This window comes from Mastigoproctus giganteus, chromosome 8, assembly GCF_048544385.1.
Source record: "Mastigoproctus giganteus isolate SK-2022 chromosome 8, ASM4854438v1, whole genome shotgun sequence".
Classification (NCBI taxonomy): Eukaryota; Metazoa; Arthropoda; class Arachnida; order Uropygi; family Thelyphonidae; genus Mastigoproctus; species Mastigoproctus giganteus.
This window is the reverse complement of record NC_143582.1, coordinates 49427401-49450598: the sequence shown is the minus strand read 5'-3', so window position 1 is coordinate 49450598 and position 23198 is coordinate 49427401. Positions and strand designations below refer to the sequence as shown.

At 37.3% G+C, this 23198-nt stretch overlaps 1 protein-coding gene across 2 annotated transcripts in view; it reads right to left on the bottom strand.

Moving 5' to 3' along the window:
• LOC150081525 (proteasomal ATPase-associated factor 1-like) overlaps positions 1-23198 on the bottom strand; it is a 131965-nt gene that overhangs the window by 53272 nt on the left and 55495 nt on the right. For both annotated transcript variants that reach the window (XM_090379359.1, XM_090379358.1), the window contains exon 7: positions 16778-16966. In XM_090379359.1, the coding sequence (XP_090235485.1) occupies positions 16778-16966 (189 nt within the window). The remainder of the gene's footprint in view (positions 1-16777; positions 16967-23198) is intronic.

Sequence of the window (23198 nt, the reverse complement as noted above, 5' to 3'; positions counted from 1 at the left end):
TCTGTCCTTTATCTAAATCTTAGTTTTCCAATAAATGTGCTAAGGCTCTTCAAAATAAGAATGCTGCATATCACAACTGGCTTGCATCCAAATCTCCAGGTTCATTTTCTGCTTATACCAAAGCTATCAACAACTGTAAAGCAATCAGTCCAAACTATATTTTGAACAGGCTAAGAGCAGCAAACATATTTCTTGTCCAAACGATACTTTAATATTCTGGTCTCCTTCCAAATCTATTGGCCACAACTTTTGCCCATCTTTACTCCTACCTGTGTTAAAACCTGATGTTTCTATTGCCACCTCAGCTAAAGATAAAGTTGACTTGCTTGCATCCTACTTTTCTTCTAACTCTTGTATTGATGATCTTGGTAAACCACTATCCTACTAATCCCAGTACACCCCATTCAATGTTTCCTATGGTCTTCCATCAAAAGTATGTCAAAAGAAGGTTATCCATGTCTGGGAAAAGATTTTGCAGCTCCAGTAAACAATAAATTTTTGATAACTTTTTGCTGTTTTATTGACTAAATATTAACTTATTTTCTAGAAGTAACTTTATAGACCTAGTCATGTTCTTTAGTTTATTTTGAATTTAGATAGAAATTTTGTAGGTTACTACTTATCATCTTGCACTGTTCAAAACTTGCCACCGTTGTTGTAGTATATTAGATCAATACGGAATAGCATAACATATATCTTAAACTTGATAGCGTAAGGTATAAGGTAAAACTAGATAGTGTAATATGTAGCACTGTATAAGGAATCTATTAGCTTAGTATAGAATTGTCAATTATCAATTAAATTTATTACTCTTATTAATTTTCATTGTTAATTAAATTGTATTCAAATGGAAATCGTGCCCCATACTAGAGCAGTAAAGCAACGAGCACAAAGTAGTGGAAGTGCCGTAACTAGAGGGAACCAAAGGGGGAGATTCTCCAAAGCATCACAGTCTAAAAAAATGTACAAAATGTGAAATGTTTACAGACCTTTCTGGAACAGGACATTATCTAGCCAAGGAGGATGTCTTTGTGTGTACTAGGTGCAGAGAGTGTGAAGAAATTAGGCACCAATTCAGCATTCTAATGGGTTGTGTATGAGAGTTTGAGATTTAGGGTAAATGCCCTCAAAGGAATTAAAATGGGGAGCCCATAAGGCTCTGAGCTGCCCAACTCAATGCCAGAGCTCACTCTCGTGCATAGGCAACACAGTGGCAATCTTCGGGGCAGAATGCGCCAAAGATTGCCGTTGGTCAGACAGAAGCTAGTAACTGTCGGTAACTCAACTGTCAGGGAAATATATTTTGCAAAAAGGGTATGTGGAATAGGACCAGGGTATGTCTGCCAGGAGCAAAAGTTGACGTTGTAGAGCAGATATCATTCTTTAAGGGCACAAAAGGTGATATTGTTGTACACGCTGGCACTAATAAAATTAAGTGTAGGAGATCTGCAGACTTCCTTAACAAGTACAGGTCAAAGTAGAAAAATAGTCGTGAGTTAGGGTTAAATTTAAAAGTGTCTGCAATTCTGCCCAGACACAATAGGAGGGAGTATATGATGAGAGCCTTGTCAATCAATTCAGCCCTAGATAGATTGTGCAGGGCTGGTGGGGTAGCATTTTTCTCGGCGTGGTCTGTGCTCGTTAACAGTAGAGACTGCTTCTACAGGGATGGGATACGCTTAAATATAAAGTGTGCAAGAATATTTGCTGATGCTATCAAGGTAATGTTAGGTGGTTCAGAAAACTGCTAGCTTTGGAAGATTCATAGACTAATAGATTAACAGTAGCCACAGGCAGAGGTGGAAGTGATTCTTGCACTACTTCCATCAGAATGAACAGCAGCCTGGAAAGCAAGCTGCTGAGGATTTCAAGAACTGCTGGGAGTCATCATGAAACAAGTAAATACATGGACTGTATTAGGGTAACTAAGAGTAAGAACAGGTGCATGTATACCAATGCAAGGAGTACAGTAAATAAATTTAATGAATTTGAAGTGCTGGTCAAGCCATCAAAGGCGGATACTGTTGGGATATCAGAGACGTGATGTCACACAGATATAAGGAATACAGAATTGGAATTTGGGGAGTATAATGTGTTCTGAAAGGACAGGAAGGGAGGAGGGATTATGCTGTTAGTTAAGAAACATAAAACCTAAGGCAGTGCACCCAGTTGACATTGGTGGGCAGTGCAAAGTTGAGTCAGTTTGGTGTGAAATAGGCACTGGGAAAGCAAAAGGTTATAGGCTTAATGACTCTGATGAATAACTATACAGAGAAATAGTGGGCCAGTAAATCAGAATGTCTTATAATGGAGGATTTTAATTTTGCAAATATTGAATGGAACTTGTGGATTGGTCACTCGCACACTAGAACTGCTTTTATGGATTTACCGGATGACTGTTTTCTACAGCAGCATATCATATATCTTAAATGAGATGGCAATTTTGAGAGGCAACCAGAGGGAGTTATACTCTATTTTATCAGCAGTGATTATTCATGCATTAAGAATTTCCACATAAAGCAACCACTGGGTGGCAGTGATCACAGTGTACTGATGTGGGATTCACTTAAAAGATGTAGCATTCAAGGAATTAATTTTGGAAGCTACTAAGCTTTTCATACCAACTAAGAAATAATGTTCAAGGTTTAGGCCCGAATGGATGTCAGATGAACTAATGAGACTCGTGGCAGAGAAGAAAATGCATGGGATACATATAAATTATCAGGCGACACAGAAGCCTATGGTAGATATAAGCTGGTCTGTAATCAAGTCACAAAGGAGGTTAGGCAAGTGAAGGTAGATTATGAGAAATCTTTGGCAAAGGATGAAAGGAAAACAGCAAAGACTTCTTTACTTATATAATCTCTAGAAGGAAGAAGATGAATCAAATTGGTCCACTTGATATCGATGGTTCAACTGTTGATGACCCTGCTCAGAAAGCTAACAAACTGAACAAGTATTTTGCATCTACATTCACACATGAGGAATTCTGTAGGGAAGTGGAGGGCACAAGTTTATTAAACTCTAACAGGGAGCTAAACGATTTTGTAATAACTGAGAATAAAGTGGAGGAGAAATTGCTGAAGTTAAACATAATAAAATTACCTGGGGTGGATGGGATCTATCCAGTTATATTAAAGGAGGTGGCAAAGGAAGTAAGCAAACCCTTAGCCATAATTATGAGAGCATCCTTGGACTCAGGGGAGGTCCCCACAAACTGGATATGTGCAAATGTATCCCCAATTCACAAAGGGGGATCAAAGGGTGACACAAGTAATTACCAACATGTTAGTTTAACTTCTATTCCGGGAAAAAAATGGAGTCACTAGTTAAAGAAGCATTGCAGGATCATCTAGTTAAGACTGCAGTAATAATTCAGACACAGCATGGGTTTGTTAAGGAGAAATCTTGTCTGACCTGTTTGATTGGATATTATGATGTGGTCACAAAGAAACTGGATGTAAAAAATAATTTTGATATCATATATAGTACTTTCGCGGTTTCCCAGGATAGATGGTAAAAATAAAATCCCGGATAAGTGATTTCCCGATTAATCCAAAAATACTGAAAAATGTTCAGCAACGTACCTAAAAAATATGCCGATATATAAAAAACAAAAAAATTTACACCATTTTCAAACTTTTGAATAATTTAAAGTTCTTGTTCAATTGAAACTACAGCTCTTTTGTTTTACCCATCTTACCCATCATTGCAATTTCTAAAAAAAAAATTTTTTTTACTATAAAAAAAATTAACACTCCTGACAAATAACGAAAAAAATTTTGTCTTTTTTTTTTTTTGGTGTGATGGAACACAACAATCCAAGTGACGCACAAAAACAAACTAAACATTTGTTCTCTTTCTATTGTTTTTTGAGTGGAGATGTGAAGACAACAAGAGTTGCGGGATAATAGGTACATTCATCTCCCCATCATGATTTATAATGCTGCTTCTTGCCACTAATTTACAACTTGCAAAACATCTGTTTTTACCTATTCTATTTATTACTTGAATTTTATGATTTCCAGTGGATATATATATATATTTTTTTACTTTGGAGTCCTGAAGTTAATCCTGTTATACGATTCCGGTAACCCGAGAGTCTGCTGTACTTGGAATTCAAGAAAGCTTTTGATAATGTTGCACATGGAAGACTACTGTACAAATTGGAGCAGTATGGCATTAAGGACAAGACAAGTTGCTGCAATGGAAAAAAGGATGGTTGAGTAGAAGAAGTTTGAGTAGGTTGAGTAGGAGTACAGAGAGTGGTAATTAATGGACACTGCTCTTCATGGACTAATGTTATTAGTGGAGTCCTCCAGGTGCTGAGCCCATTGTTGTTTTGTATATTTATCAATGATATTGATGAAGGTATATCAGGCTAAATGTTCAAGTGTGCATATGATACAAAGGTTGGCAGGGTTGTTAATGACAGTTTTCTACTGCAACAGGATTAATTCGATTTAGCCTCTGAAACCTTCTTTGTAGAACCAGTGCACTCTGCTATGGTGGATCTCATTGTGCCTTGTTGTCTGAGTGTCAGATGAGTACTTGGGGGTCCTTCTTTTAAATTTTCTCAAGGGTATCTACCCCATTTCTCAAACCCTCGCATAAGCCTGTGAGAACGTTGACTTGGCACCAAAGATTCTCACACTCTCTACAAGAAAAACATACAATGACATCCCCCTTGGCCCTGTCATGTCCCTCTATGGATAATTCTACAAAAAAAGCTGCAACAAGTAGCACAATGAGTGTAGTTATGATTCACAAGAGACCTGCCATTGACAGTTCTCTCCTGAGTGAAAGCATTCTTGCTACTTTGAACTTTTTATTTTGCTGGTCTTGTTTGAGGCATGATTCTAGTATTAATTAAAATTAACTACCAGAATTATCAATTATTATATATTTAATAATTATTATGATTCTGGTAGTTAATCAATTTACACCTTCAAATTATTTTGGATTGGTTACAGACATGTTCTGAAAAATGGCAATAAAGTTTTAAAGCTACCAAATGTAAGAGCTCGTGCCCCGGGAACAGAAATCCAGGAATAGCTTGTGGACTGAGGGAGGCATTAAAGGTGATTCAGGATGAAAAATATTTAAAGGTTAAGATACAGACACAAAGTTTTTTTATAAAGTGCAAATAAGCAGAATTCACATTGTGTCCTATCAATGATGTAGAAGGATATCAATGAAGAGAAGGATGTCATTATTCATCTATATAAGACAGTGGTACGGCCACACCTGGAATGCTGTACTGAAGTCTGGAAGCTACATCTAAATAATTGAAGTCTGGAAGCTATATCTAAATAAAAGATATGCAACTTGTAGAAAGGGAGTATTCAATGAAGGTTACCAGATTGGTGAGAACTACTAAGCAGTTATCCCTATAAAGAACAGTTTAGTGTGTGGTTTTCAAAGCTTTGCAACTAGATACCTTGTGATGGGGTTGATGAATAAGGTTCTTTTCTCATTGGAAGGTAAGATAAGAATCAGAGGGGAAATCTTAGGGAACACCTGAACTGGATAGCTGTTCTTATGCTAATGTTAAAGTGAGCTTTTATAATGGAAATCGAATTGCCATTTTTGAAAAATATATAGCTACAGGTGAGAATCACTATTTTGTAAAGCTTGATGATTACTGTTCTCAAACAGCTCACCCTTTCTCAACAATGGAGCTAAGCAAGAACAATTGAAATCATTTAGGAAGAGAATATAGAAGTTTTATACTAATATCATACTTAATTCTAATTCAATTTCTAAATTTTACTCAGAGTGCTTATAAATATTATTTCTATAATACATATTATTGAATTAATTATGTGATACATCTAAATTAATATTTAATGGCTTCTAATTTTCACAATATTTTCTTGGGATCTGTCTTTCTTCTGCTGAGACAGCAGACAGCTGTAGTAGCCTCCTTTTTCTAAAATTTTTTTGGGAATATGAGAAATAATCAGAAATGGTCTCATCTTACAATGAGATCATTTCTGATATAGAGTAAACTCCCATTATAGTGCTTTCGAAGGAACTTTCTCTGAAGCGCCCCCACCCCACTTTTTTTTTTTTTTTTTTTTTTTTTATAAGTGGGAGTGCTATAATGGGAGTTTACTGTAAGAAGAAAAGAGAGTTAAATGTGAAATAGTCCTATAAGCAGAAGTGTTATAATGGGAGTTTACTGTACTACAATTTTAATCCACTGTATTAACAAGATGATGGTATTACCACCTTGGTCCTTTTTGTGAACAGAATGCTAATAAAAAGCCACAATATATCTGTTATTGTAAGGTCTATGCTTTTAGAAGTATTCATTCATATTTACCTAAAAAATAATATTCCTTTTCAAATCTGGTCACTGACAGAGAGGTATCTACTTTCTTATAAGGTTAGAGGTTGTCCCGAGCTAAGCTGCACTTTCACAAGACTACTTAAGTTTCATTCTTTTTTATACATAGAGATATTATTGTTATTTTTGGCACAAGGGCTGCTCAGGCCATATTGCGCCTATTGGTGATGTGGAAGTTACCCGTTATGGTTGTTATGGAAACAGTAAGAGATGATCATATAAGTTTATCCGTTTAAGAAAGGAGAAAAATTCTGTGTGGTTGGCATCGTTACCTATGATATGACAGAGCTTCAAAGATTCTTTAAGATTGGGAAGAAAACTGAATGAGAGTTGCCGGGCATGTGAGTACAAGGTGCATGCAACAAGAATGTGCTTCATTGTGAGCTGAGAGTTACAGTGTGTACACAGTGGAGGATTACTTCCTCTTTTCTGTTTTCCAGGAAACTAGAGGCCCATAGCTGTGGATCTGGTTTTATTCAAAAGAGCTTATTATTTCTTTTAGCTTGCCATAGAAGTGTCCATTGTTTCTTACATATTCTTTGTACATTAGATTTGTAGTCAACATATGGAACAAGAGAACATGATGAAGCTGGATTAGATGGATGTTTGTTTCCAGATATCATGGTGTGGCCAGGGATCCAGCAAAAGATGACTACTAACTGGCATTCCTGAGTATGTATAAACCTACTTCTAATAGTTTTTATTAAAAGATTGATTGGCGAGGAGGTGTTTTGTAAGGCTAAAAGTGTACTCTGCAAGTCCATATATATTATACTTTTTTTGATGGACAGATGGAGAATTTTTTCTAGGGCAAACTTTATGGCAAATAACTTAGCTGTATAACTGCTGCATTCAGTGGGAAATGATACAGATATAGTGTTAAATGAGAAAACTGCTGCAGCACCTACTTCATTATCAGACTTTGATCTATCAGTATATTAGCATTAGTAGGGGCATACGATGCAAGAAAGCAAGCTTAAGCAGCATCCGGCAAAAAAAAAAAAAAAAACACCCTCCATTCGTTCCAAATGCCTGTCCAGCTCAGCCTTAAGTTTATTTAGTCTATCAATTTCCACAACAAAAGATCTAAGTCCGTTCCACCAATCAACTATCCACTGGCTAAAGGAAAATTTCTGCACATGTATTCTACAACTGCCCTTCCTCAATTTGAATTTATGCCCTATCAGGTTCTTAATCTGAGCAAGAAGAATCCCATCAGCATTCAGCTTGCTTGACCCATTCACGGCCTTATACACCTCAATCAGATCACCTCACATGTGCCTACTCTCCAGGCGCTGCAATTTGCAGAACTTAAGCCTTTCTTGGTAAAAGCACCTCTTTGTTCCCCTCACCAATCCTGTTGTCCTTTTTTGTACTCGTTCTAGCAACTCTATATCCTTCCTAAAATGAGGCCTCCAGACCTGTATACAGTACTCAAGGAGTGGCCTGACCACTGCCTTGTATAATGGGATAATCACCTCCCTGTCCCTGCTAGCAAAATTCCTATATTTCATTGAAAAGGCTCCATGACCTGCCCTGGCAGCCCATCTGCACAATTACCCGCAGGTCTTTTTCACTTTCCACTTCCCTTAGTGTAGTACCACACAGTTAGTATATTTCTCTTCCATTATTGCTACCTATATGCAGTACTTTGCATTTGTCAATGTTAAACTTCAGTTGCTACTTCTCAGCCCATTTGCCCAACTTACGAGGTGTGACAATAAAGTTTTGAGAATAGTTTTGTTTCCATCAAAGTGGCCACACTGTAAACCGTTATGTCCTCCCACTGTGTAGCCTGAACCCTCTCTACCTGCATGCAAAGGGTAAACGTTGTCAGCTGTTTCAGTCATTGTACAAATTGGTTTGTGTAAAGACGTGTTTCAGTTCCGTGTTACGTGAGAAACGGAAACCAATTTAGAGCAAAGGGTTGTGAAGAAAAGTGTCGAATTGTCACTAGAGTTTATGGAAATGTTACCATATCGAAACAACACGTTTTCAATTGGGCAAAACAGTTTCGAGAATGATGTGAATCCTTCGAAGATGCTGAACTTTCGAGGTGTCCTTCCATGACTCGACATGATTGTTCGTGTGCGTGATCTTGTTCGAAGCGATAGGCGGTTAACCAGAAGAACGATTGCTGAAAAACTAAAGATTAATCGGGGAAAGCGTTAGATTAATTTTGACTGAAAATTTGTTGACGAGGAAAGTGTATGCAAAGCTGGTACCAAAAAACCTCTCTCACGAGCAGAAAGAAATTCTGCCATTGTAGTGAAAGAATTTTTAACTTCAAAATCGATCACAACGTTGCAGCACCCTCAGTATTATCCAGATTTGTCTCCTTGTAACTTCTTTTTATTTCCTTAACTAAAAGGATTTGTCTCCTTGTAACTTCTTTTTATTTCCTTAACTAAAAGGAGTCATGAAAGGAATGCATTTTCAGTCAGTTTCTGAAATCCAGAGTAATGTAATGCTGGTATTAAAACAGATACCAGAAAGTGAGTACTGGAAATGTTACAATCAATGGATCCTACGCTGGAATGTGTGTGTACAGTCTGAAGGTAACTACTTTGAAGGTGATGGCCTCACATTTGTATAATTTTCAAAATAAAATTAAATGAATTATTTTCGAAACTTTATTGTCACACCTCGTATCTATATCCAGTTGGATATAAATACTGTCTTTATTCATTAACAACCCTACCAACCTTTGTATCATCTGCAAACTTAGACATTAAGCCTGATATACATTCATCAATATCATTGATGAATACACAAAATGGCAATGGGCCCAAGCACTGAACCTTGGGGAACTCCACTAATAACATTCGTCCATGAAGAGCTGTGCCCACTGATTACCACTCTCTGTCGTCTCCCACTCAACCATCCCTTTATCCATTGTAGCAACTTACCTTTAATGCCATACCACTCCAATTTGTACAGCAGTCTTCCATGTGCAACAGAATCAAAAGCTTTCCTGTAATCCAAGTATATGATATCAAAATTATTTTTTGCATCCAGTTTCTTTGTGACCACATCATACTATTCAATCAAATTGGTCAAACAGTACCTCCCTTTAACAAATCCATGCTGTGTCTTAACCATTACTGCAGTCTTGTCTAGATGATCCTGCAATGCTTCTTTAATCAGTGACTCCATTATTTTCTAAAGAACACAAGTTAAACTAACAGGTCTATAGTTACTTGTCACCTTTGGAAGCCCCTTTGTGAATTGGTGATACATTTGCACACCTCCAGTCCATGGGGACCTCCCCAAGTCCAAGGAAGCTCTCATAATTATGGCTAAGGGTTTGCTTACTTCCTTTGCTGCCTCCTTTAATATAACTGAATAGATCCTGTTCATCCCAGGTGACTTTTTTATGTTTAACTTCAATTTTTCCTCCAATTTGCTCTCAGTTATTAAAAATCACTTAGTTCCCTGTTAGAGTTAGATAAACTTCTGGCATTCTCCTCCTCCTCAAATAACTTCAATAACTCCTCATGTGTGAATGTAGATGCAAAATACTCATTCAGTTGATCAGCTACCTAAGCCTGAGCATGATCATCAATAGTCAACCCATCTATGTTAAGTGGTCCAATCTGATTCATCCTCTTCCTTCTAGAGTTTACATAAGTAAAGAAGTCTTTGTTGTTTTTCTTTGAATCATTTGCCAAAGATTTTTCATAATCAGCCTCCACTTGCCTAATTTCCTTTGTGACTCGATTACAGACTAGCTTATATCTGCTGTAGGCTTCCGTGTTGCCTGATAATTGATATGCATCCCATGCATTTTTCTTCTCTGCCACGAGCCTCATTAATTCATCTGGCATCCATTTAGGCCTCAACCTTGAACAGTATTTCCAGTGGTGTATTCAGGCCAGAATGCACTGGAACAATGTTCCGGTACTTTTTTCTAAATGTCATAATAGAAAATCATTAAATTTATATACCTAATATTATAAAAGTACCGGAACATAATTAAAGGGGAGGAAGAAATAATATCTATTTTTATCCACTGCTACTAAAAATATATATTATTAGTAATCATTAAAATTAATAGATTTCTTTAAAAATTTATTTAAAAACAAAAATATAAATTTCGCAATGAAACTTCAACATTTCTTATTCAAGTACAATGTGTTAGATAAAGAGATCCAACAATGGCAAGTTTCTTGTTTATTAAACTACATGGCTCACCATTACAATTATGGAATCAATTTTTATGTCCAAACTTGGTTGCAGTCTCATCGTTGTGCTGTTGACCAACAAACAAAAAGGGCAGTCACAAAAGAATACGTAATCGTTCCTGTATGGGAATTTCTATGATTTTTTCTGAACAGTATTTTTTATATTATTTTGGAGTTTTTGTTTTTTTCTTTTCTGATTTTTAAAATTTTTTGTCTTTGTTTTTTACTTTTGAAATTTTTACTTAATAGTTATAAATAAATACTGAACAAATATTCTAATCATTGACTTATTTATTTTTGCAAATGAAAAAAGCATAGGTAGCTATTTGTAGTTAATCGACGAGCGTTCCGGTACTATTTTTTTTAGCAGTACATCTCTGAGTATTTCTTAGTTGGTATGAAAAGCCTAGTAGCCTCCAAGATTAAGTCCCCAAAGGCTTCCATTTAGAATTCACTGATGGTAACATCATCAGTTGATCCCACTGTATAGAATTTAAAAACTGTCTGAGACCACTGTAGTCACCTTTATGAAACCCTTCCCTTTACCTTTGATGGTAGTTACATCTTTAAGTAAATCCCACATCAGTACACCGTGATCACTGTCACCTAGTGGTTCCTATATCTGCAAATTCTTAATGCACGAATAATTACTGCTGATAATCAGATCAAGACTATTACTCCCTCTGGTTGCCCCTTGAACATGTTGCTGTAGAAAACAATCCTCCAATAAATCCACAAGAGTCTTGCTAGCATGCAAGTGACCAACCCACAAGTTCCAGTGTATATCTGGAAAGTTAAAATCCCCCATTACAAGACATTCTGATTTATTAGCTCACTATTTCTCTGCACAACTGTTTGTTGTACTCATCAGAGTCATTGGGCCTATAAGACACTTCTACTGTCATTTTCCCTTTCCCAGTGTTTATGTCACACCTAATTGACTCAACATTGCACTGTCCACCCATGTCAACTGGATACACTTCCTTAGATTTTATGTTTCTTAACTAACAGCATAACCCATCCTCCCTTTCTACCCTGCCTATCCTTTCTGTACACATTTTACTCCTAAAATTCCAATTCTGCACTGCTTATATCTGTGTGACACCATGTCTCTAATATCCCAACAATATCTGCCTTTGATGCCTTGATCAGCACTTCAAATTCATCAAATTTATTTACTATGCTTCTAACATTGGTGTACATGTAAGTATACATGCACATGTTCTTACTCTTAATTACCCTAACACAGCTCGTGTATTTACTTGTTCCACAATTAATCCCAGCAGCTCTTGAAATCTCCAGCAACTTGCTCTCTAGGCTGCTGCTCATTACAATAGAAGCAATGCGAGTCACTTTGCCTCTGCCTGCAGCTACTGTTACTCTTTTAGTCTGTGAATCCCCCCCCCAAGCTAGCAGTTTTCTAACCCACCTAACACTGCCTCGACAGCATCAGCAAATATACTTGCACTTAAGTGTATCCCATCCCTGTAGAAGCAGTCTGTCCTGTTAGCAGGTACAGACCACGCTGAAAAAATTCTACCCCGTGAGCCTTGCATAATCTCTCCAGGGCCGAACTGACTGACAAGGCTCTCATCATATACTCCCTCCTATCGTGTCTAGGCAGAATTGCAGACACTTTCAAATTCAATCCTAGCTCATGACTTTTTTTCAACATTGACCTGTACTTGTTAATTAAATCTGCAGATCTTACTCTTAAGGTTATTAGTGCCAACGTGTACAACAATATCACCTTTTGTGTCCTTAAAAGATTATATCTGCTCTACATCATCATCAACTTTTACCCCTGGCAGACATACCCTGGTCCTGTTCCTCCTATCCTTTTTTGCATAATATATTCCCCATCTCCCGACAATATAGTCACCAACAATAACTTATTAAGTGAGATTTGTAGTTGCCTTTCAATGAAGTTCATATTCTGTGAACTGCAGGAAACAGTCAGATCATCAACATGCGGGTATGAGTTTAGAGGATTGGGTATTCATTTGGTTATATTATTTATTCTTATTGCAAATAAGGTAGAACTGAGCCCTATGGGACTCCTTCCTCTTGTATATAGATTTGTGAGAGGACTTGCCAATGGCAAACTTGAAAAGTTTTATGCTGAAGGAAGTTTTGTATGAAATATGATAAATGGCCTCTCAGGTCAAGGGAATGAAGATCTTTCAAGATGCCAAAATGCCAAGTGGTATCAAAGGCCTTCTCTATGTCATAACGAGATGCTCGTTTTGGGTAAATGCATTCCTGATGTTTGTTTCAGCTTTGACCATGAGATCCAAGGATGATCAATTTTTTCTGAAACAAAATTGGTTATCAGAAATTAGATATTGTGAATCAAGATACCAGGTCAGTCGGCAGTGTATCATTTTTTCCAGGGTTTTACTCAAGCAGCTGGTAAGAGAACTAGGTCTGTGAGGGACAGAGTGATCTTTCCCTGGTTTGGGAATTTTTTTTTTTTTTTTTTTTTTTTTTTTTGGTAGTTGTTGGCGCATAGGCTTCTGTGGCCATAATGCACCTCCCAAGGTTTTTGCAGTACTTTGATCCAAGCCCGAGGCGGGAATCGAACCCATGACCTTTGGGTTGCCAGGCAGGCACTTTACCCACCCGGCTAGCCCGGTCGGCTGGTTTGGGAATTGCCAGTACGTAGAAGTGATGCCAGCATGTGGGGAATGAATGGCCAATGAAAATACAATTGTAGAAAGTCAGCAGCAAGGATAATGATTTGTAATCTAAGTGTTTAAGCAATATATAATATACTCCGTCAGGACTAGCAGCACTATTCTTTGTGGTATATATGGCTTCTTGAAGTTTTATGTGGTTCAGAAAACCACATAAAACTGGAAATTTTCCAAGGCAGATTGGGCAAAATACACTTATCGTGTATCCTTTGATAATCAGATCATCAATTCTCATCCAATTGACTAGTCTATAGTAAGTGGCTGATTGTATGGTAAAGAAGGTGTGGTTTTGAAGTTCATTGAGATTTTTCAGCTGAAGCTTTAATCTTCTGAAATGAAAGGTTGTATATGGTTGAGGTCGACAACTGTGAGTATACAGATCCTAGAGCATTTGCGATTTCTGCACAAGTACAGAACTCTTGACTATTCCAGTTGAAAATTGGAAAGCATAAAGGAGGAAATTTACTATTTAGTTGTTTTATTTTTCTCCATATTATTCTGGAATCTGTGTTTTTATTAACTGAATTTGCAAATCAGACCAGGAGCTCTTTTTGCTTTCTTCCTGATGTGGCGAACCTTGGCCCCGAGTTTCTTATAATTTATGAGATTATTGGTAGTAGGATGTTTGTGGAATATGTTCCACACTTGGTTTTTTCTTTTTTGGCTCTTTTACAATCCTCATTCCACCAATAATTTATGGATCTGCAGAAGCTTGACTGTGACTGTGGAATGGCAATAGATGCAGCTGCTAGGATATGTTTAGTAATGTGGTTAGTGACTAGTCAATTGGATGAGAATTGATGATCTGATTATCAAAGGATACACGATAAGTGTATTTTGCCCAATCTGCCTTGGAAAATTTCCAGTTTTATGTGGTTTTCTGAAGAATGTGAAGAGTGTGAAGTTTGAATTTTGCAGATTAGTGGATAGTGGTCACTGTTGAGTGGATCGTCAAGAGCTGTCCACTCAATACAAGGAAAAAGGATTGGAGAACAGATAGATAGATCTATTGAAGTGACTGTTCCTGTTGGGAGATGGATATAAGTTGGTGACCCAGTATTTAGGATGGTTAAATTTTGCCTGTCAATGAGTTGTCCTCGTCCATCTGCACTGGGAGAGCCCCACAGTGGATGGTGTCCACTGAAGTAGCCCAATAAACAGGAAGGGATTGGCAACTGCAGAATTAAATCTTCAAGTTCATGAATGGTACAAGGCTGACTGGGTGGTAGATAGATTTAAACAATTGCTATTCGCATAGCAACAGCTTCAATAGAGGTTTGCAAACGAATGTGTCTGCAAGGGACTTGTGAATTTATGAGAATGGCTACCCCACCATGAACATTATTTGTAACCAGTTTATCTTGTCAGAAAAGAGTATAATTTTTTATCAAGAGAGATATACCTGAGGAGTTAAATATGTCTCCTGTAAACAGATGCCAAATGGATTATGATGCTTAATTATTTTATTGCTACTAAAGCCTTTGCAATTCCATTGGACTACGCTGTTCATTGTTTAGATTTAGATGAAGGAGCTGTCTGTTTTTTAAATGTCTGTTTGATGCAATCAATTTTAATTTTATCTCATTTTGGGAAAATTCGTCTCGTGTCTGTTTCATCCTCTGGATGAATCTCCAGAATGGTTTCAGTTTCATCTTGACTGGGAATTTCATTGGTATCCATAAGAAAGGAGTCAACTGGCTGTTTGCTAACGGAATCTGGCTTCTCTGCTTGAACAGGCCTTACAGGAGCTGCATGGGCAGCAGGTGGTATGGTGACTGCAGTGTTGTTAGCTCTGCTTGAAATCTGTTGCTTTGAGGATTGTGGTACAGAAGAGAGCAAGGATTGAGCCTATTCAGAAATGGAGATGTTTGGTGGAATGGATGTATCAGTTTGGACTGATACTGAAAGAAATTTTTCAGAGGCTTCAGCATACGTACATCTAGGCATCTGTAGTTGTATTTGCTTTCATGCTTCTGGGAATGAGACACTTTTTTTTCTATTTTATATTTCTAGATTTTTTTTCTCGTATCCACAAATTTAGAGAAGGCTGGATGGTTGCCTTTACAATTGGGAAAAAGTGAAGACTGGGCATTATAGTCAGCTTGGGAATGCTCTTTCAATCCACAGTTTGGACACACTGAGTCACCTCAACACACTGTTTGTGAGTGTCCAAATTTCTGACACTTATAACATCTTATTGGGTTCGGAATATATGGGCAAATACAACAACGCAAATACCCTGCTTTCAATGATGAAGGTAGGTGAACTGAATGTTAGTTATGATGCTGCGAGTCAGAATGAGCTCGCCATATTTTTTCATCATAATTCTTTTGGCCTACGTGACTTTCTGATCCTGCAGTTCTTGAACAATTTCAGAATGGGACCTAATGATTGTCTCAGAGAACAAGTTCTCTGAGACAATCATTAGGTCCCATTCTGAAATTATGCCTTTAGATATATTAAGTGTGGCATGTGGGGCTACTGTAACTGCAACTCCACCAAATGAAGTGAGCCTGAGCAGAGAATTAGTGTTTAGAGCTGGTGGTTTCTACAAGCAGGTTACCAGATTTCAGTCATTGCACCATTTTCAGAGGAACCAGCTACACTCTCAAGACATTTTTGTATGAGAAATGGTGATTGCCTAAGGGCTGGTTTGTTAGTGAATGTAGAATCAGAAAACTTGGGTGTTCTATTCGAGGAGCATCCATCCTCAGTCTCTTAGGATTGGATGAGTAACTATCGGGTTGATGCAAATCCATAGGATTCGGATTTGCAGTCTTAATCAGTGGAAAATTGTCACAATCCATGTTTTGCTCCTTTTGGCCCTGGGAGTTTGCTTTAACACACAGGTTTCTGGCCCTGCCATGGGGAGGCAGGAGCAGTGCTACAAGGTGACCAAGTGGCTGAGTTATTTAGTTAGTATTGTTAGAAATAGAACTAGAAACAGAAAGGTGGCTTTCCTTTCTGGGCCACTGCCTACTTCTTGTAGTGCAAAAGTGTTACACTAATTTATAAATAAAGAACACAGTAGTTGGAATGAGATATAATCTATTCAAAGGCTCTTTGGAGATAACGCTTTTTGGAACACACAAAAATCGCTTGGTCGTGGAACTCTTGGCACCTGGGGGCCACATAGAGATGATCTGATTTTTAAAATTACTGGCATGTTCACAGTGACCTATAGATTGTGAATAACATGTATCATAGTAACTTTAAGAAGAAATTTTTATTATGTAAGGAAAATTTGTCATATTTGTATTGGAATTCAATTGGAGTTATGAAACTTCCAAGGAAATGTGTAACTTTTGTGTACCATTTAATAGACTATCATTTAATAGGGTTTGCTTTACCACTTATGGCTTGTATGAGAAGTAATTTTTTTTAATTTTACAAAGCCTACCAGAGTTTCCATTTGTGGTGGAACCACTGTCAATTATTACAGACAGATTTAATTTTCAAAATATACCAATATTTTGCAATGTCCACATTTTTTCAGTAAAATGTTTAATTTATCTTTATATCAAATGAAGTAATGCAAAAATTACCTTCTGGTTTATCACGATGGCCAAGCGGTATATTAACAGAATTCAGAGAACAGGTATTTATGACACAACTTTCTTCAACTAATGTACCTAAACATGAAGTCTGACCACAATCCCACAATCTTGCTGTTCCATCCTTAGATACTGATACTATATTACGGCCTCTTTCGACTATTGCTGTATCTGTTATTGCTGTGATTTAAACAAAAAAGAAAAACAAAGCAATAAGACTTCAAGAATTTCTATTACTTTCTTTATTTTGATATTGAAATCCATAGTTCTTTAAGATACTCTAATATAACATAAAAATTTACTGTTTAAATTCATGCCAGAATTCCTTGTACAAGTAATCCTTGTATAACACGAATTTGATTAACATGAACATGATTTTATTGTAACATGAAATATTTAATATGGAACTTTTCATTGAACATGAAAGAATTCCTTAATAACATGGCTCTGAATACAGTGAATATAGTACTTGATGCTGTACCATAAAATGAGCCTTTCTGCTGACAAGGGACTCTTTTCTGTAAACTGAACGAATTTCTTCCACTGCTTCTTCCCCAAAGAAACTGTGCTCTGAGTGAATGGTGGCCTTTACACATACACTCTTTCCCATGCTATTACTACAGAATATCCTGAAAGAGGCCTCTGAGGTCGGGAAAACTCATATCTAGGAAATAAACTCATACACCGACCATTGAACAAATTTACTGTAACTAAAATTTTTACAAATATTATAAAAATATAATATAAAACAAAATATTTACAATAAACTAATGATTGTATATTGCGGAATACTAAAAACTGTAATAGAAGATCGTTTACAATAAAATAAGCTAAAATATAAAATTAAAAGCGCTAAAAACCTGGAGCTTTCAAGAGCGTCAGCTCTCTTCTTCAACAGTAATTTCTTGCAACATCTCCTTAAAAACTGTAAAAATTTTAGTTACATCTTGTAAAAATTTTAGTTACAGTAAATTTGTTCAATGGTCGGTGTACGAGTTTATTTCCTAGATATGCTATTACTACAGAACTGTATAGGATTAGTAAAATGATTTTGAAATGAACAAGTAGTCACAACCCGCCCTATGATACAACAGAGCAGTTCTGAAGCAGAGATTTATGCTCCAACATTTCTATGGTATCATAGGTTTAAAGGGTTGGGTGAGCTTCAGATTTCACATACATACGTGATCACCTGATTCTGATCACCTCACTGAGTGAGCTGATCAGAATGCATCTTTATGAACCCAAGTGACTGGAGAAGCATTTTTTGGCAATTCTGTTGATATTCTTGTAGAAATTCATCTGATTGGAATATAATACTGAGATCCGTCATGTTGTTAATCCAAGTTAGGAGAATTACCATCAATGTTAATTGTATGTTACACTGTTATGCTTTCTCATGCTGACAAAACTCATAGTGACATATTGCTATATTGAGTTGCAGCTCCCAATCCTTGAACTAGGTAAGGAGCCTATCAAGCAACCTGTGCAGCTCATTATCATGTCTTGCCTTAGTAACAGCACGCAAAGACCTTCACGATGCAGGTCTATTGTTGTTGTAGGGTTTTAGGCACATCCAGCAAATTAGGCAATATTGCGGTGTATATAATGTCTAAATTGCATGTGTTCTGTGGTCAATTTGCTGTTTGCTGGATGAAAAACTCAAGTTTCCATGAGAAAAAAAATCATACTACCCTCACTTGAGACTGACTAATTCAACCATGGTGTGAAAAAGACTCATAAAAATTCTTTCCATCATTACAGGATTCAAACTCAGGTCTTTTCCACCCAGGGTGGGAGGACAGAATTTGAATTCAGGTCTTTTTCATCTGGGATGGGGAGGATGATGATTATACCAACTGTGCTACCCTCAAGGGCTTTCATAATACAGCAATGAGAAGAGATTGTGCATATAGTGAACTTTGGGAGTTACTGGTTATCTCCACATAACATGATTTCATTTTAACATGAAACATTTAATAAGGAAGCTTTTTAATGAATCCAAAAGAATCCCCCCCCCCTTTTAACACAACTTTGGGTACAGTACTGTACTTGAAGCTGTGCTTTAAACAAAATCTTTCTGCTGACAAGCCTGGAAAATGAACAGATCACCTCATTAACTCCTTCACCAAAGAAACAAGCTCTTTCTTTGTGGGAGAAGCAGTGAAGGCTTGTAGAAATTCATTACAATCAGATGAATTTCCACAAAGCATATCAATAAAATCGCCAAAAGTGTAGTCCAATCTAATATAGTTAGGGAAGGATGTTATGTGGTTGTTATCCATTAAGAATTATTAATATGTATAATTAATACGTTTTATAATGTATAATTAAAAAATGTGGAGTTTTTAATATATATTTTATTAAGCATAGCCTAAACTAATATATACAATAGTGTGACGTTTTGGGTGTCTTGCTGATAGCCATCATCAGACCGTGCTGTTTGGGAATAGAGATAAAATTAAAAAGGTGAAGGTTACTAATTAGATTTATATTGAGCAGTTCTAAATTACAATCATAATTTTTTTTAAATAACATCTCCTACATATCACTGATAAAAAGACAATTGTGAAGTACATAAGAACAGTTATCTTTCCACCTCCTCTATGCTGCTGAAATTTGGGCGTCAGTAGCACCGTTAATAAAGAAACCACTCTTTGCCGCAGAATTCTGGCTCCTAAAGTGGGCCAAAAGGAAGCACAACCTTCCAGCTCTGATTTACACCATGCAGCTTGCTGACTCTCTCGGGATTCCATGGCTTCCCACCTTAATCAATGACCAATGCCTCCTAGCAACAGTCAAGATGATAACAGGCATAATTGCAACACCATCATTCTGGGATACCTGTGGCTGGAGAATTCCCCCTGCTGCCCTTAGGGCCAATCCCAAGCTCTACTCGCGTTCAGCACGACTCCATCTCTCGGACAGGTTCCTCCCTCAGCAGATGCTCAAGCAAACCCAGGCACATGACACCAACCTGAACAAATTAGCCATTGACTGGACTTAGCAGAAAAAAATTAAGACTAGCAGGACTAATCAGCAATGACTGATGTGTCCCTTGCAGCTGCTACTGTCTGATTGAGCTGGTGCTCTTATCTCGATGTTAAGCTAGCTAGATCAGACCTAACTCTCATGAGGAGTTTTCTCCTTTGTATTCATTTGTATAATTACCTTTTTTTTGTAAATAATTGTTTGAGTATTCCGGAAGTATCGGGAGGCTGTAAACCCCTGGCTTTATGGCTGTGAAGGGCAATAAAGATTATCTATCTATCTCTCTCTCTCTCTCTCTCTCTCTCTCTCTCTCTCTCTCTCTCTCTCTCTCTCTCTCTCTCTCTGGAACAAGAAAGAGAAAACAGGTAACACAAAAAGGAAGTAAGTTCGGAGCACAGGTTTTGAGAACAAATGAAGAACCTGGAGCTTTCTTAGCATCAAGATTGCTCAAAATCCTTCTGACATCCTTTTGACGGAAGACCACAGGAGACAGTGAATGGGGTGTACTGGGAATTGTAGGAAGTAGTTTACCAAGATCATCAATACATGAATTGGAAAAAAAGTTAGATGCTAGCAGATCAGTTTTATCTTTGGCTAAAGTGGCAATAGAACCATCTGGTTTTGACATAGATAGAAAGAGAGAGATGGGCAGAAGTGGCGGCCAATAGCTTTCGCAAGAGACCAGAATGCTGGACTACTACTTGGACAAGAAGAAAGTTTCCTACTCTTAGCCTGTTTGACATCTAGTTTGGACTGATTAATAACTGCTTTACAATTACAATTGTTGAGAGCCTTGGTGTAGGCAGAAAATGAACCAGGAGATTTGGATACAATCCGATTGCAATATGCAACATTCTTATCTTGAACAGCCTTTGCATTATTGGGAAACCAAGGTTTAGATAAAGGACAAGATTATAAGGTTAAATAAAGGATTTCACCACTAGAAGAATAATTTCATTGATACGATCTGAGCAAACATTGACATCAGTAGATTAGAAACAGTAATCCAACTGAGGAAAAGATTAAAAGAAATCTCACAAATCATTCCATTTTGCATTCTTGTAATGCCAAATAAAACAAGATTGAGAATGGCCATAAGAGAAAAGCTCCACTGGAGAAGAGACCATCACTAAGTTGTGATCCGAGGTGCTGAGAGAACCACTGACCGCAACTGTGTACTTAGAAACATTGTATGTGAGAAAAAAGATCAAGCACGTTGGTTTGTCAGGCATTCTGATAGATACATGAACAATCTGTGCGAGGTCATTAGTAATTGCAAAGTCTCAGCACCTCAACCAGCTGGGTCCCTGTGACTAGAAAATGGAAGTCAGCTGAAGTTGTGGAACATTAAAATCACCAAGGAAAATTACTTTACTACTGTTAGGAAAGTTGGACTGGAGACATTCAAGTTTCAAAGAGAGGAAATCAAAGAGTCCCAAGTTTTTAGTGAAGTAAGGAGAACAATAGAGGCAAACAGATGAATCTGACAGAATGTGGTAGAGAGATTTTAAGCCAGTGAATATGAAAAGGAAGATATTCCAAATTTCGAAGTCTTTGACAGGGAATATCAGAACAGACATGCGCAAGAACCACCTTTGAAGTGAAAGGAATCATTCAGCGAATAATAACTAAAATAACCAGTGGTTGAATCAACCGATAACTGGGATTCTATCAGAAAAAGGACATGGGGTTTGCAGACTGTAAGTGGAACTGGACATCACTGAGATTAGAACTGAGACCATGTATATTTGTGAAATGAATGAGGAAGTGTTTGGGAGTTTTAGATCTTTTTGCAGATAAGCTTGTTCTATTAATTTGACAATTCATGATGTATTCAGAGTAAGAAAAGGTACGGAGAATATGCTGTATGAAGCAATGAAATTTTTGGATATGGTGTACACATGGTAAGAATATATCCAGCTCCCTCACATAACATGGCCTCAACAATGTCCTCCGTATAGACACTACTTGGACTTCCTCCATTACTATCTGGCAGAGGGGAGGCAGTGATTATACATTAGCTGATCTGGAAGCCTCCTAGGGAGTTACCAATAGGTTCAGTTTGGTGAACATCTAGTGGCTGGCCTGCAAACACCGTTTTAGAGCTGTATATTGAAATGTAAGAAAGATTGGATCTTACCATGATGTCCATCATAACCTGAAAAGACATCAATCATACTGCATGATGGAACAGATGGGAGGGGTGCTTGATTTTTTCTCAAAAACAACCCTTCTAAGTACACAGTTGAGGTCAGTGGTCCTCTAGATACCTCAGAACCCAACTTGATAGTCTCTTCAATGGAGTCTTTCTCTCACGGTCACTCTCAACCTTGTGTCATTTGGAATTACAAGAATACAAAATGGGATGATCTGCGAGAATTTTCTTCTTCTTTTCCTTGGTCAGATTACTGTTTCAAATCTTCTGTCAAAGTTTGCTCAGATCGTGTCAGCGAAATTATACTTGTACCGATGAAATCCTTTATTTCACAATTCACCTTAAAATCTCATCCTTTATCTAAACCTCGGTTTTCCAATAAATGTACTAAGGTTGTTCAAGATAAAAACATTTTATATCTCAATTGACTTGTATTGAAATCTCCAGATTCATTTTTTGCCTACACCAAAGCTTGCAACAATTGTTAGCATCCTACTTTTCTTCTAACTCGTGTATTGATGATTTTGGTAAACCACCCCCTACATTTCCCAGTATGCTCCCTCCATTCAATGTCTCCTGTGGTCTTCTGTCAAAAGAATTGATTGAGGGATGGATTGACTTGAAGATGGATGTCAAAAGAATTTTGGACAGTCTTGATGCCAAACAAATGCTAGGTCCTGATGGTATATCTTCACTTGTTCTCAAAACTTCTGCTCCTGTTCTGTGTCAGCTTTTTTCACTTTCTTTTTCCACATGTGTTTTCCCTTCTGCGTGGAAATTTTCTCATATCCAGCCAGTTACTAAAAAGGATGAAAAAATCTTCCCATCCAATTAATGTCCCATTGCACTTACTTCTACTCTTTCCAAAGTAATGGAGAAATCTATCAACTGCCGACTCTTAAACCATGTAGACACTTTCCATCTGATCAATGATTGCCAGTATGGATTCCATTGGTGTTGATCCACTGGTGATAAACTGGCTTATGTTACCCATCTATGGACAAATTCAATGGAAAAGCTTGGTGAAACTCAAGCAGTTGCATTTGAAAAATTAGAAGCTTTTGTTTGCATTTGGTATAGAGGCCTCCTAAATAAGCTTCCTTTTTATGCATTGCCAACTGTAATTGCAATTGGGTATCCAGTTTCCTCTGACCACTCACTGCAGGTGATGGTAAATGGCTCGCTCTCTTTCTTCTAACCTCTCCAATAATGCAGGTGTTCCCCAAGGTTCAGTTCTTTCTTCCACTCTTTTCCTCTTGTATATTA